The following is a 15482-nucleotide window of genomic DNA, read 5'->3' on the forward strand; positions in this document are numbered from 1 at the left end:
CAAAGCGTACCGCTCATCACGTCCCTACTGCCCACACCTCGGCCAGCTTGAGTCTCCATCCTCTCTTCTGGCATCACCCTCTCCCTCCAGTCCGTCCGTTCTTGAAGCACAGCAGGCGCGATCTCTCTAAAACGAGCATTTGTTCCTGAACATGGTCATCACCATCCTATGTTATGTTCCCTCTATTTCCACCCATCCAGAACTGCTCGTTCCACGAACGGGCCATGTAATTTCATGCCCTCTGCCAAGAATGCCCCCCTCCCTCCCCTCCCCCGTCTGGCAAACTCCTACCTACTTTTCATGATCCATCTCAAAGGCCACCCCTGTGAAACCTTCCCGTCCTTACTCCATAAGCAGAGTTGGTAACTCCCTCTCGCCACAGATCCCCGTTAAGTATTTATTGCAATGATCATGTTTTATTCAATTTATTTACACGTCTCTCTCTTTCTAGCCCTTAAAGTTCCCTGCGATCAGAAACTAGATCTTACTTTTATATCAGCATCCAGCAGACTGCTTGATAAATGTTGAATGAACAAATGAATGAATACCATGTACCCGCCCAATCTCCCAAACCAAAATTCTGAAAGCCACCTTCCATTCCATTCCTCCTTTTCCACCTCCGAACGCCAATGGGTCATCAAGGCCTGTTGATTCTACCCCCTGAAGATCTCTCAAATTCGTGCCCCTCCCCATCTTAATGCCACAGCCCTGGATTGGGCTCCATTACCCCTTACTTGAACTAGATTTGCTCCCCTCCAAGCCATTTTCCACACTACTGCTGCGTATTTTTTAAAAAAATTTTATTACAAAAATAGTACATACTTGTAAAAAAAAACTCAAACGATACAGGAATAAAAGCACAATACACTCCCAGTATACACACAACCATATAGCGCCCTCCCCTCCGATCCCATTCCCCAGAGGTTATTGCTGTGAACAGTTCAGCGTATATCCTTTCAGACCTTTTCCTCTGCGTATATAAGTATATACACACATAAATATACACACGTGGTTTTGTCTTTTACAAAAGTGGGGTCAAACTTGTCCATTACATAGAATTCTTCAATTTCTTTCATTCATCATACAGAAAACTTCTAAAACACAAATCTGATGCAATCATTCTACTAGCGCTCATTTCCTATAATATACAGTTCACACCTGTTAGCATCAAGGATATACTTCCTGCCAGTCTTTCAGTCTCATCTCTAGCCACTCCAGCATTAAAGGACTAGAGCACAAACCACCTTCAATCCTTTCTGGAACAAGGCAGGCAGGCAGGCACAAACAAATGAACAAATCAGGAACACACTCTGCTATCTCTAGTAGAGATGGCAGGTTACACACTGCCTGGAGTTTTCCATCTTGGAAGCTCCTACTCGTTTTTCAGCAGTCAGCTTATAAATTACTTCTAGGAAGACTTCCCTGACTTTTTCATACATGGTCATGCCTCTGTTTTCCCCTCTGCTTTACATCTAGCTTCTTCACTGCACTTAGCTCAAGCACCATCGTAATGTATTTAAGAAACGAGTTTTGAATTCCACTCCCCTTCCCCCAACTTGAGGGCGAGCTCTTTAGCTAAAAGCAATGTGTCTTATTTATTTGCCTTTGCATCCCAAGGATCTGACAGAGTGCTTATCGCGGAGCAGATGGTCAAAAACAAGTCTTTCGAGGATGTTATGATTGTAGCAACATTTACTGAGTACCTACTATGCACAGAACCGTATCCTAGGCATGAAAAGAAACACAAGAAGACATACAGTCTTTGCCCAAAGACCTTATTATTTTCCTACCCTGTCGCCTGGGAATGAGGGGCACAGAACACATTCACATGGCAACATTATCATTTCTGACGTATAGGCTGTTTCAAAGATTGACAGTCATTTGCCTCAAAAATCCATTTAGGGACAAGGCATTGTATAATCAAAAAAATAGTAAGGTAATGGGCAGTTCGTCCAATAGGTTTATGTGTTTACTGGGGCACGGAGTCGACCAGAACCCAGTTCTCTGTCCCAGCAAGGGGCTGTCACCTGTTCCAGCCTGCAAATCAGAAAACTGAGATACCACCATGCTTGGAAAATGTCTAATACACCAAGAGGACGGAAAATCGTTAGTCCTTTCATTTCTCCTCCTTCCTGAGGGAAAAGTGATACCAAGGGCAGTTAAGTGGAGCTAAAGGAGGGCACTTTTGTTAGTGGAAGGGGAAAAGGGGTTGCTTGTTTTTAAATCAAAGTGTGACACCGTCCCAGGAAGATCAGAAGAGGTGACTTATTACCATTTATATACTACTTCTTAAAGGCTGAGGTGTTAGTCAATCTAGTGATTTCGGGATCAGACACTATACAATTATGAACAAATTAGGGAAGGTGAGCCACCCAGGCTGGAGAACAGGGAAGGCTAACCAGGGAGGCCCAAAGGAAGCCTCATTCATCAGAGTCCAAGTCACTGTCCCCAGCAATGGAGTGGAAATCCTCACTGTCCTCCTCATCCTCTGACAGGTGGACCTGGCTTAGTACGCTCGGCCCAGAGCGCTGCTCTTCCTCCTCATCTTCTTCCTCCTCCGATACCTCATACCCACCGATGCTGCTGAAGCTCGTGTCTTGGGTGTTTGACTTGGGATCAGGCTCCTCATAGCTCCCATAACTGAGAAGAGAAACAGGTCATCTCTCAAGCTCGGGCACCATCCTCTAGCCGACCAGTCCCGTTCTCAGTGCCGCCGAGGGATCAGCCCATCTCACCGCCCCTGGGCGCTAGAATGACTCATTCTGGACTGTTCTATATAGGTCCCCAAGAGAAAAATGATCCTGTTCAAAACATCAACCTGCCAGCTTCATAGTGACAAGAACCCGAATGGAAGACACTCCCCTACGCCTGCCATCACACGGTTAACAGCGGCCACGACCGTAAGCGCTCGGGCAGCCTCGGGTCTCATCTCCTGCTTACAGCTTCACTCCTCCACAGAACCCATCAGTCAATGGTCCTGAAGATTCTACTTCCTCAGGAGATCTTGTCTCTGTCCCCTCCTTCCCATCTCTACTCTGCCTGCCTTAGCTTAGTCCTCTGCTCGCTCTGGCCTGCACTGCTGAAATCAGTCTTCGTGCCTCCATCTTGCTCTCCTCCAATTCATTCTTCACGCTTCTGCCACCATGCTCTTTGTTGTTTATTCTTAATTTTACTTAAAAAACACCACACAAGCCATGCGTGTTCATTGGTTTTTAAAAAAATAAAGTATATGCCAGAAAAAAAAAAAAAAAAGGAAAGAAATCACCAATAACTCCACCACCCAGAAATAATCTCTTGGTATAGAACCTTCCCAATTTTTCTTCTATGCACTTAACTTAGATGCTTAAACATTTTTTCTTTTTACGAAGTTGGAATACTCTACATACTCTTCAGGAATCTGCTGTTTTCACTATGATTATAATGAATGTCTTTCTATGTCAATAAACATACATCTATAGCATCCTTTTGATTGCTGTCTGGTACTCCACTACATGGCTGCCACACGATTGCTATAATCGTCTCTCACTGGCACACTGAAGCTGTCTCCAACATTCCCGCTATGAAAAACAGTATCGCGATTAAACTCCCATTCAAATGTCTTGATGAGGGTGTTTTATTACTGCCAGAATAACTGCCTACACATGGAATTTTGGGGGTCAAGGGTGATTCCCATTTTTTAAGTTTTTGGTTTATAATGATAAATTGCTGTACCTCTCTCCCACCCACCCCATTTTTATCATTTCACATTACCAGCAGTCATTGGAGAAGGTCTTTTTCCTCACACCTCCCCACCTCCGGGCATTAGCATTCATTTTAGTCTTTGGCCATCTTAAACGTAAAATACCGCATGTCGTTGTTTTATTGCCTTCCTTTGATTCTTAGGGAAATTATTTTTCATATATTTATTGGCCATGTGCATTTCTTTTGGGGTACAGGGCACTCTTTACAAAATGTAGATCTGCTCATACCTCTCATTCAATGTTTACCCCGAACTTTCAGGCCCTCATGATTTGGTCCTTACCTACCTGTGTAAATCGTCTCTATCACACGGATCATGGATCAAAAACTCCGGCCACACCAAGCTGCTTGCATGCTCTGGAACTGTTTCCTCATACGCTGTTCTTGCTCTCTGAAGTGCCCTTTGCTTTCTTCTTCGTCTAGCTAATTCCTCGTCTGAGTGAGCTCAGTTTCCTTCTCTAAGCGGCTCCCCTACCCCACTCCTGCCCAAGTCCCAGAAAAACCCTGCGGGTGCCTATCACAGCACTTTCCATGTCACACCACGATCGTCTCTTAACCTGTTCTAGGTTTCCCACTAGACTGAACTCCTTGATGGAAGGGACCACATCCTAGTTGCTTTTGCACTTGTGATAAATATTTGCCTAATGAGTAAATAAAGACTCTAACTGCTTGCTGGACACCTCTGGCTAGATGTATCCGATGTACCTTAAATCTAATGCGTCCAAAGACAAATGCATTTTTTTCCTTTCCCACCTCATCGAAAACCTGCGCTTTCCACTTACCTATCTCAGTGACATTCCCATTTATTATGTATCTGATCTCCCTACGTCCTAAGTCCAACTGATCTATCCTCTAAACAGCTCTTAAATATGTCCCTTCCTTCCCCCTACTTCTAACAGATCCCAGCTGAAATCCTTATCATTGCCCTGGAGTTATTTAACACAAAAATCCGATGTTACTTCCTTTTCCTTGGAGTGATGATTCCCAAGTGTCTTAACATGCCATGTAAGGTCCTCTACAATAATAATCCCTTGCTGCTTCTGCAGCCACACCTCCCCACAACCCTCTCTTCACTCTGGAACATCCTTTGGTGTATTTCTGTGCCTTTGAACCTACTGGTCCGTCTCTAAGGGTCTCCTCACCTCCTGCCACTTTCCTACTTAGCCGACTCCTAGTCAGCCTTACTGCCAGGCCCAGTTCGAATGTCCCCTCGTCTGCAAAGCCTTCCCTGATCACTCCAAGTAGAGTGAGACACTGCCTCCTCAGTGGTGACTTGGCACTTTGTACTTATCACGCTGTATTTGTAAGGATCTTGTCTGTTATCAGTCTCTTCCGCTAGACTGTGAGCTCCTCGAGGGCAGGATATGGCTTGCTTCTCTGGGTCTCCCCAAGGGCCGAGCACAGTACCTGGCCCTAGAGGGTGCTCTGGAAATGTTTGATGGTTGAAAGTAATCTGACGCCGGACCCTCTGCCACCGCAGCTGGGCACTGACGCCATAGCCCTGTAGCATGGCGCTGCCAATTACCTGATGTTGCTGTCCTCCAAACCATGAGAAGCCTCCCCACCGTCTCCCTCATAGGACATCATGCTTTCTTCATTTTCCATGCCCATCCTCGTGTTCTCCTGAAGCATGCGGGGCTGTTTGGGTCTTAGCCCACCAGATCCCACATCAGAGTCGCTCCCACTTTCACTCAGCTGGATAGCTGTGAAAAGAAGACGGTCCCGAAATAAGCTGGACAGAATTACCACCTTTGGCTTGGTCTTCCCAAACCAGTTCCTGCCCTCCATCGACACAGGCACCCTGCCGGGACTCCTCACCTCGGAGGGGGGCCTCGGGCCAATGTCGGCAAGACCACAGTTTGGAAACAGAACCCAAATTACCACTTCCTTTTCTCGTCTCAGTCCAGTCTTGTTTTTTTTCCCCTCTATCATCTCCTGTACTTTTCCCTGCCATTGCCATTAATTGACAAAATAAACTAAGTAGGATCTTTTTTTTTAAATTGAAGTATAGTTGACATACAATGTTCTATTAGTTTCAGGATTACAACACAGTGATTTGGCAATACATACGGTATGCTATGCTCACTCTAAGTGTAGCGGCCATCTGTCCACGTGCAATAGTATTACAATATCATTGACTCTATTCCATATGCTGTGCTTTTTATTCCCGTGACTTATTCGTTCCGTAACCGGAAGCCTGGATCTCCCTCCCCCCTTCACACCCATTTGCCCATCCCCCCACCCCAATGCACTCTGGCAACCATCAGTTTGTTCTCTGTACTTAGGGGTCTGTTTCTGCTTTGGTTGGTTGGTTGGTTGGTTTAGATCCCGCATATGAGTGAAATCTTATGGTATTTTGTCTTTCTCTGACTTGTTTTACTTAGTGTTATACCCGCTAGGTCCATCCATGTTGTCACAAATGGCAAGATCTCATTCTTTCTTATGGCTGAGTAAAGCAGGAACTTATTTCCTTATTTCTCCCCCTTCCCTATTACAAATACAACACCTCTTTCTCATCTTGATCGAATATTCAAATCAAAGATGCTACTTAGGCACTGCCTCTCCCACGGCCCCACGGTCATCTTCTGCACTTCCATGTTATGTGTCTTCACCTCCTCAAAGGCTACTGAATGTCATCATCCCGTGACTGCTCAGTACTCTGAGTCTATTAATGAGACTTCAAGAAAAGAGCAGCTTTGGGACGCCTGGGAGGCTCAGTCGTTAAGCGTCTGCCTTCGGCTCAGGTCATGATCCCGGGGTCCTGGGATCGAGCCCCGCACCGGGCTCCCTGCTCTGCGGGAAGCCTGCTTCTCCCTCTCCCACTCCCCCTGCTTGTGTTCCCTCTCTCGCTGTGTCTCTGTCAAATGAATAAATAAAATCTTAAAAAAAAAAAAAAAAAAAGAAAAGAGCAGCTTCTGGTAGTAGCATATGTGGCCAAGAGTTTCCTATCCAGTCCTCAGGGTGCTATGGTGAGCCACCTAGAATAGAAGCCAAGGAACGAGACTTACCAGAGAAAGGATTGTCTCCTTCTTCATCACTCGCGGCATCTTCCTCATCATCTTCTCCTTCAGACATGAGCAAATCCTCATACAGGACGCTGGCTTGAGGCTGTTGCACAGTTCCTTCCTCTTCATCTGCAAGATCACCATCTGCATCTTCGCCTTCCTGAATGAGACCGGTGGGGGTCAAAGTCCCATCAGTTGACCAAGTAAGAGACCAGAAGCCACCACCAGCACCCCCCTTGCTGCCTCACAAGAAGTTAAGTAACTGTGGTGGATGAATTCGTTTAGCTAATTTTCCAAGGATTAAAGTCTGATTGGGCCTCACTATGGACTCTCTGATATCACCTTGGGATTTGGCCTGCCCTGTACTAGCGGGGCTCCTATCATATAAGGGTATAACGTAACCATAAGCTTTCTGTAAGCATACTCACTGGGGCTGGAGTCTTAGGTTTCCCATCCTCCTCCTCATCATCATACCCTTCAATATCTACATCAGAGTCTTCCTCGCCCAGCCTACCTCGGCCCTGGTGCATCTGAGTAAGGAAGACAAATAGCACATCATTGAGGGACGTGCCTGTAGGAGGAGTTAACCACGGGCTCTTACCCAGGGCAGATGCTCCTCCCTGATATCCCAGCCAACCCCACAGCTAGTGGGGGCTGTTTACACAGCTCAAGGCATGTGTGCTTTTTCCCATTCATTCTTTGGAAATCACTGGTAGAGTTAAAAAAAAAAAAAACAACCAACCAAAAAACCAAAAACCCGAAGAATAGGAAGGTCCTTGGGTCTGCTCTTGCTGTATCATCACAAGGAGACTCTTCCTTCCTAACCCAAGCTTTCCTTAGCTTCTGTTAGGACTCTTCGGGATAGAAAAACTCTCCTGGGTTTTGTACTCTCCAGTGGAAGCCTGACTGAGAGCAGCTGATAGGATTTTTGGCTTCAGATCAGGAGCATCTTCAGATACCTCTAGAACAGGCCAATTTTTAAAATTTAATTTAATTTCATAAATAATTTTAATTTAGATTACAGCATACATACAGTACAGTAGCAGGGCCAATTATTTTGAACTCTGTCTCTGAATGCAGTTGGTCTTTCTAGTCACCTGTGAGGTTGCTCTGATGCCTCATATACTTTTCATACTTGTGCCTTCCCTGAGGTGCTGCTGTGCCTGACTCTGCCCATGGGGACAGACAGAAGACAATGCCAGTCATGTGACCTGCCACCAGCCCACCTTGAAATCCCACTTCTAAGCCTCCATGCCCAAGGCCAAAGGGGCCCAATCATCCATGATACATGTCACATATCACCACTATCACTCCCCCACTCCCCACACCAAAGCATATTACCAATGCCACAAAGAGAAAAAGAACATCCTACCTGTGTCACCTGCTTTTCTGGAGTGGCAGTGGGAATATCCAGGACAGACATATTGCTCTCATCTTGAAATACAGAGGCATCTCGAGACATACTGAGGGATGTGTTGGTGTCATACAAATCAGGAGGCTGTGGCACAAATGTACAACTTAGCTTCTATTTAGGAAAGGGAGTAAGAAATCCAGAACTCCCCTTTAGAGCATTCACTGCAGAAAAAGGTCATGCAGAGCAATCCATTTAAAGAGAAACAGTTTGACACAGCTTTATGGACAGGTTTTTGGGAATCCTACAAATGCTTGCTCATTCTAGCAGAAAGGCATCTGACGTACACGATCAGAAGCCTGAAACAGAAAAGCATCAAAGCTGTGGACAATTCTACGTCCTGACAGTCTTTCTGGTCAATAACCTAGTGTCTTCTTAAGCCTTGTCTTATTGTTGGCAGGCCTAAGGCTTCATACCTGCACAATTCTGACTGACTGGTTTAGAGACGTCTAATAGGAAATCGCATAAAGGAATTCCCATTCCAACAAGAGCGTGTAGTGAGTTAACAGTCTATGAGCTCATCAGAGGATGCTATGAGGCAAAATGGTGTGGCAAAAAAAAACAAACAAACATGGGTTTTGGAACAAAATGCCTTGGGTTTGAGTCCTGGCTCCACCACTTGCTAGATGAGTAACTTTAACAAATTATTTAATCACTCTAAGCCTTGGTTTCCTCAATTATAAAACACGGATAACAATGTCTGCCTCCCAAGGTTATTGGGAGAATGAAGGTAATTTATAATTCAATAAATTATAGATCCCTTCCCTCTCCTGAAGAGATGAGGGATTTAGCAAATGGACTTTTCAGTGACAGGAGGGCAGGAAGAACTGATAAAGAACAGGCTGGAGAAGTAGGAAAGCGTTTTCTAAAACTCGGAGGATAGAAATATTATGTAGCTATTTGAAAATCATGTTTTCAAAGACTAATGAGATAAAATGTTCATAACAAAATGTGAAGTGCAAACAGTAAGACACAAAACCGTATTGACCAATTTCACTTTAAAAGGGTCTACATACCCTGGTGTGCACATGTGTGCACGAGCGCGCACACACACACACAAACACACACCACACCACACCACACTGCACACCACAGATTTGAAAGAAACACACCAAAATGTTCACAGTGGCTGGTTCTTTCGGAATGGTAGACTTAACTCTAGGTAACTTATTTCTCCTTTATATTTCCCAATGAACATGTTGCTTTTATCAACAAAAAACCCCACATATGTGTTACTTTGTGGGGTTTTTTTTTTTTTTTAAGCAAACAAGGAAGGATGATTGAAGAGGGTTTTGGAGAAAGAGGCAACACAGAATTTAAAGCATTACAGAGTAGGTAAACTAGTGGTTGTACAGAAGAGAAAATCAGGGAATGAGGGGCTAGTGGGAACCTGCAAGTGAGCAACTTTAGATAAAGTGTGAAGCTGAATGTGTATGATGTAATTCAAGCTAGGTGGAAACTGCTGAGTGAAAATACATTGTTGACTGCCACCATTTAGGGCTGGAAGTAAAGTATGATTGCTGTTATGGTTCCATACAACCAGAATTATGATAGCTTAAACCTACACAAACCCTCTTTAATAACATTGGGTTTGAAAGTAGCAATGAGTAAGGACAATCGCTCAGGTGCATCCTCCTCAGGTTAAGAGAAAATACATGGGGCTTACTATTTTACAATGTGTACATATGAGTGAAGGCAATGATGAGAGGGTGAACTGGAATAATGAAGAGGTGCTATCTACACCCTACTCTTCATAGGGGACCCTCTCACTGTACCGAACAACAGCTACTGCTCAGAAGGGAGAACGGTTGCCAGGCTTTCCTCAGCCACCTGAGACAGTGTGGGAGGGGCAGGAAAGATAGGAAGATAACCCTTGGGTCTAAGGCTTTGACTCACCAAATGACTAGGTTTATGCTATCAGAGATGAGAGCTCAGCATGTGCTGCTCAGTGGCTAGACTCTTCTGAGGAATGATGGCTAAAACCCAGGCTTTAACTTACCAGAAAGGGCCTTGTGGGAGCTGTGGGCCTATAAGCAAAAAGGGCCTTCCTGGGTAACATCACTCACCCAAGCCCCCCGGACCCAATCTGCCCACACACTCCAAGAGCCTTTCCTTGTTCTGGGCCTGGAAGTAGTATCTTAGGGCTCTTTATATTTGGCCCCTCAGTAACCTAGGTTTTGGGGTGAGAGAGAGTAAAAGATAGATAGGGAGAGTGCATGAAATACAAACAGCGATAATCCAACAGAGATCATACAGGTCGCAGTTATCAGTTCAGAGTAGAATGAAAAAAAGTTTTCCAGTGGGAATCAGGAGAATTTTGCATTAAAATATTTGGTTAAATTTGAAAGGAAGTCTGAGAACTTTGTAGACAATTTTCATATAGACAAGGAAACATTTACTGAATGTCTCCTGTGTGCCAGCCAAATTAACTCATTTAATGTTTTTAATAATCTCAAAAAGTACATTTTAGAGAAAAGGAGACTGAGAGGACTTAAGCTAACTTCCCAAGTTCACAAAGCTAGATAAGAGCAGAGCTAAGATTCAAACCCAGGCCTGTTTTATTGCCAAAATTCACGTACTTCCCACTTTACCATAGTGCCTTCAATACCGAAACCAAGCGCCAGCTATATTCTGATAAGTCCTACTCTTCAAATATGGAAACATATGCTTATGTTCACATATAGTCAAGGGACAGAAACAGAAAGACTAAAAATTTCTTATTAATCTTGCTCCCTACTCTTGTGACATGTAACTTTAAGAACATTATAAATGTTACCTGTCCTCATTTACAGGGAGAGGGAGTCAATCCAGGAAAATGGGTGACATCTGAGCTAACTGAGATACCTCCGAGGGAATGAGTAATCGGGCATCTATGAGGCACAGGAACAACGTGGCCAATGTCTATAATTGAGAATTCGATCCTCTAGGGATATCCTAGAACCCCAATTCATGGGCAAAGGAACTCCAGAGACCCAAGATGATACCTGTGGCCACAGCAGTCAGGCATCTGGTATTCCTAAATACTGCCTAAACAACTAAGACCCCACCCCACTCATTCATCCCACACCTGCTGCTTCTGGATTCAACAAGGCCACCAAGACCCATGGCCCTCACTCACCTTAGCCTTTGAGAAGACAAGAAAGCACACGAAAGGCATATGAAGAGGAAGGACAGAGAAGAAGGGTATCTCAGTAAATATATCTGTTAACATGCTCCCAATTTCCCAAACCAATAAGAAAACTCTTAGAGGCAGTTCCTAGTCTTCAGACTCACCTGGGGTGTGTAAGGCCCTGGGGTCATTGGGTCCAAGCTTTCTAATTCTGCTTCCTCCAAAGCTGCTTCTTTAGCTGTACAAATATCCTTCTCAAGTTGAGTCAAATGCTCATCATACTGAGAAATAAAGAAAATTAGTGAATTCATTGAACATATGTTTTAGGCACTGAAGATGCCTGGCTGGCTCAGTCGGTCGAGCATCTGACTCTTGATCTCAGGGTTGTGAGTCTGAGCCCCACGTTGGGTGTGGAGCCTACTTAATAAATAAAATAAAATAAAAGTAAACAAAGCAGACAAAAATCCTTGTCTTCATGGAGCTTCTTCTACTGACAGGTCACATGATAACTGAAGTAAATAATCACATAGTTTGTTAAAAAAAACACTTAGGACCAGGTAGGAAAATAAAGCAGGAAAGGAAATGAGGGATGTGGCGTAGGAGGTTACATATGAAAATCAGATAGGCGGGGAAGACCTCCCTACCCAAGAGAACAAAGGTATTCCAGAATGCTACATCCCAAGGAGACCTCCTCTTTACCACCTACCTCAGTCAGTGTCTGGTAACAGACATTTACGATCTCCTGAGCAGTCTTAGTATACTGACTTTCAGGCCCTACAAAAGAAAAAAGAAAAATGCCATGACTTTTGCAGATTTCAGTTCCAGAAATTTACTTCTGTCACCAGCAGTAGTGTCCCATGTTATCCTAGACCCGAAAAACCATGCCCCAGCTTTATCTTGGACTCTTGCTCTACTTTTGGAGGTGGAGAAGTTCAAGCGCATACAAAAACAGAGACACTAATATGATGAACTTCCATGTACCCATTACCTAGCTTCAATGATTGTCAATACATGGTCAATCCTGTTTCACTTACACCTCAACTTTTACACTCCTCCCAAATTATTTTGAAGCAAGTTCCAGCATCAATTCATTTATTTCACCCATAAATTGTTTTAAAACATATGTGTCTCTGAGGACCCTTCTAAAAAATAACTACATATCATATTATAATGGTAGATACGGATCATTATACATTTGTCAAAACCCACAGAATGTACACCAAGAATGAGCCCTAATGTAAACTATGGGCTTTGGGTGATTACGATGTGTCAATGCAGATTCATCAAATGTAACAAATGTACCACCATGGGAGGGGATACTGATAATGGGAGAGCCTATGCATGTGTGGAGGTGGGGGGTATATGGGGACTCTGTACCTTCCACTCAACTCAACTGCTCTAAAAAATCAAATCTATATCTATCTATATATAAAACCAAACCAGCTATATTACATCTGAAATAATTAACAATAATTCTTTCATATTATTAAATAGCCAGTCAACATTTAAATTCGCCAATTGTTTCATAAAGGTTCTTTTACATTTGATTTCTTTGAATGATAATCCAGACAGATTCTACACACCGCTTTGAGACACTTTTACCTACTAGGTGATTCTTAACTAGACTATACAGTTCCCCACACGGTCTTTGTCACAAGCTGCAGACCGGTGGCTTGCAAGTCAACCCGGTTTTGTTTGGCCCACATAAAAAAATCACTTCAGTCTGTGAAGACAGACTGAGCTGTACACCCATAACATATATACTTTTTTGTATGTAAATTACCTCAATAAAAACTTTTTAGGGAAATCTTAGTTGACAACATTTAATAACTGAGAAATTTCATATAAAAACCCCAATGTCTGGCTTCTCTTAAAAAAGATGTGGTAACAACAGAGTCGTCACCCCCACAGAGCACCGAACGGCTGGAGCTGACTGAGGGGCAGCCGCCCCTTTCAGATAAGGCCTGTGTTCTGCAGGCTACCGCCCTCCCTACCAGGTCTGCTTAACTCATTTTTGCCTGGACCCTGAAGGCATGTGAGTTTTTAATCCCGGACTTTAATATTCTTTAATATACTGGTCATTCACCCACTCATTCATTCTTAAAACATTTTTGAGTACCTTCTATGTGCCAGGCAGAAAGGAGTAGGATACAGACCATATCCTCACAAAGCTTATGGTCTTGTCTGGTGAGACAGACTATAAACAAATAGGGCAATATAATGAAATGGAAAAATTCATACAGGGTTTAGTAGAGGCACAGAGGAAGAAGTGGCCAATTCTGGGAAGCAAGAGGGAAAAAGGAATTAGGAAAGGTTTCACAGAGGAGGTGATCCCTGAATTAGACCTACTATTTATTAGGAGGCAAAGGATAAAAAATATACAACGTGTATATGCGCCACTTTCATGCCAGACCCACTCTGATTATTACAAGCTATTATATGAACAAAAGAAGTCTCTTTCAGTTAAAACCTCAGATAGGACATCTGTTTTTTCAAAGATGTAATAAAAATGGTATCCTCACATAAGGTGACGGTGCCAAACACAAATAAACCAGAAGGAAAACAAAGTCGACCGTCAACATATTTAGGACACATATAAAGACAGCCAGAGTTGGCTCACCATCAAGAACAGTTTGTGTGATAGGAAGACTGCAGCTTAAGTTTCCAGAGTTCTAATCTCCTAGAGCCACCAGTAGGCTGGTCCTCAAAATACAGATGGAGACAGACTGCAGAAGTTATGTTGACAGTAATGCGCGATGCTAGGGCAAACGGGCTCTGTACATAGTCTACAGGCCTTCTTCATCATCGAGCCAATACAACAGCAGCTTCTTCCGGTACAGTGATTCTTCTACCTATGGGGACTTGCCTTGTGGCTACAATTCCAGCCTATAAATGAAGAATTCAGACCTTACTCGACTTCAGTTTCGAAACCTAAACCTAAACTAACCCTTAACATCTCACTGCTCTCATCTAAAACACAGGGAAAGGTTCGGTTTCTACATTTGCACAATTTTCTCTCTTAACCATTTTGAAGATGGGACCTCTTCCTTCCCCATTTTCTTTGCAACACACAACTCTAGAGAAACACCCGCTAATAATAACCCCAGAATATATTTTAAAAAACACACTCATTTACATAAGCTGCTACACCTGTTCATGTGTTTGGATTACTAGTTGTTTGTGTCCTCAGTTTTTAACAGTGTGTGCTCTCAAGCATTACAGAGGGTTCGGCTATTTAACTCTGTTACTCTACTACAGGCAAAGTAGTTTCGAAGTACTTTTGAAAGAAGACGGTGGTGGAGTTGGCAAACCACTGTTAACATGACCAAAAAAGGGTAAAATGCCAGATTTGCCCCCCAAAATGAAAACACTAATTTGAAAAGATACATGCACCCCTATGATTCCTGCAGCATTATTTATAGTAACCAAGATATGGAAGCAACCCAAGTGTCATCAAGAGATGAGTGGATAGGGGCGCCTAGGGGGCTCAGTCGGTTGAGCCTCTGCCTTCGGCTCAGGTCACGATCCCGGGGTCCTGGGATGGAGCCCCGCATCGGGCTCCCTGCTCATCCGGGAGTCCACTTCTCCCCTTCTCTCTCCCTCTGCCCCTGTGCATGCTCTCTTTCTCTCAAATAAATAAATAAAATCTTAAAAAAAAAAAAAAAGAGATGAATGGATAAAGATGTGGTGTATCAGCGCACCCACACACGCGCGCAATTACCCAGCCATTAAAAAGAATGAAATCTTGCCATCTTTGACAACACAGACCTGGAAGGAATAACGCTAAATGAAATAAGTCAGAGAAAGACAAATGCCACTTATATGTGGAACCTAAAAAACAAAACAAATGAACAAGCAAACAAAAAACAAACAGACTCTTAAAATTCAGAGAATGAACTGGTGGTTGCCAGAGGGGAGGTGGGTGGGAGCATGGGTGAAATACGTGAAGGGGATGAAGAGGTACAAACTTCCAGTTATAAAATAAGTAAGTCACAGAGATGAAAAGTACGGCACAGGGAATACAGTCAATAATATTGTAATACCGTATACTGACAGATGGTGACTACACCTATTGCGGTGAGCATAGTACAATGTATAGAATTGTCGAACCCCTATGTACACCTGAAAGTAATATAACATTGTATGTCAAAACACTTCAATAAATACATAAACAAATGTACACCCCCCCCCAAAAGGGATAAGATACCCAGATGTTCTC

At 43.5% G+C, this 15482-nt stretch overlaps 1 protein-coding gene across 6 annotated transcripts in view; it reads right to left on the minus strand.

Moving 5' to 3' along the window:
* Nucleotides 1-783: 783 nt before the first annotated feature.
* TAF1 (TATA-box binding protein associated factor 1) overlaps nt 784-15482 on the minus strand; it is a 74556-nt gene continuing 59857 nt past the window's right edge. For 4 of the 6 annotated variants that reach the window (XM_078064228.1, XM_078064227.1, XM_078064226.1 and 1 more), the window contains 7 exons: nt 11970-12037; nt 11428-11544; nt 8116-8241; nt 7172-7273; nt 6747-6903; nt 5264-5441; nt 784-2640 (listed from right to left, as the gene is read on the minus strand). In XM_078064228.1, the coding sequence (XP_077920354.1) occupies nt 2421-2640; nt 5264-5441; nt 6747-6903; nt 7172-7273; nt 8116-8241; nt 11428-11544; nt 11970-12037 (968 nt within the window). In that variant the 3' untranslated portion in view covers nt 784-2420. The remainder of the gene's footprint in view (nt 2641-5263; nt 5442-6746; nt 6904-7171; nt 7274-8115; nt 8242-11427; nt 11545-11969; nt 12038-15482) is intronic. The other 2 variants (XM_078064230.1, XM_078064229.1) reach the window with 1 other exon arrangement.

The sequence above is a fragment of the Halichoerus grypus genome, chromosome X (genome assembly GCF_964656455.1).
Source record: "Halichoerus grypus chromosome X, mHalGry1.hap1.1, whole genome shotgun sequence".
NCBI lineage: Eukaryota > Metazoa > Chordata > Mammalia > Carnivora > Phocidae > Halichoerus > Halichoerus grypus.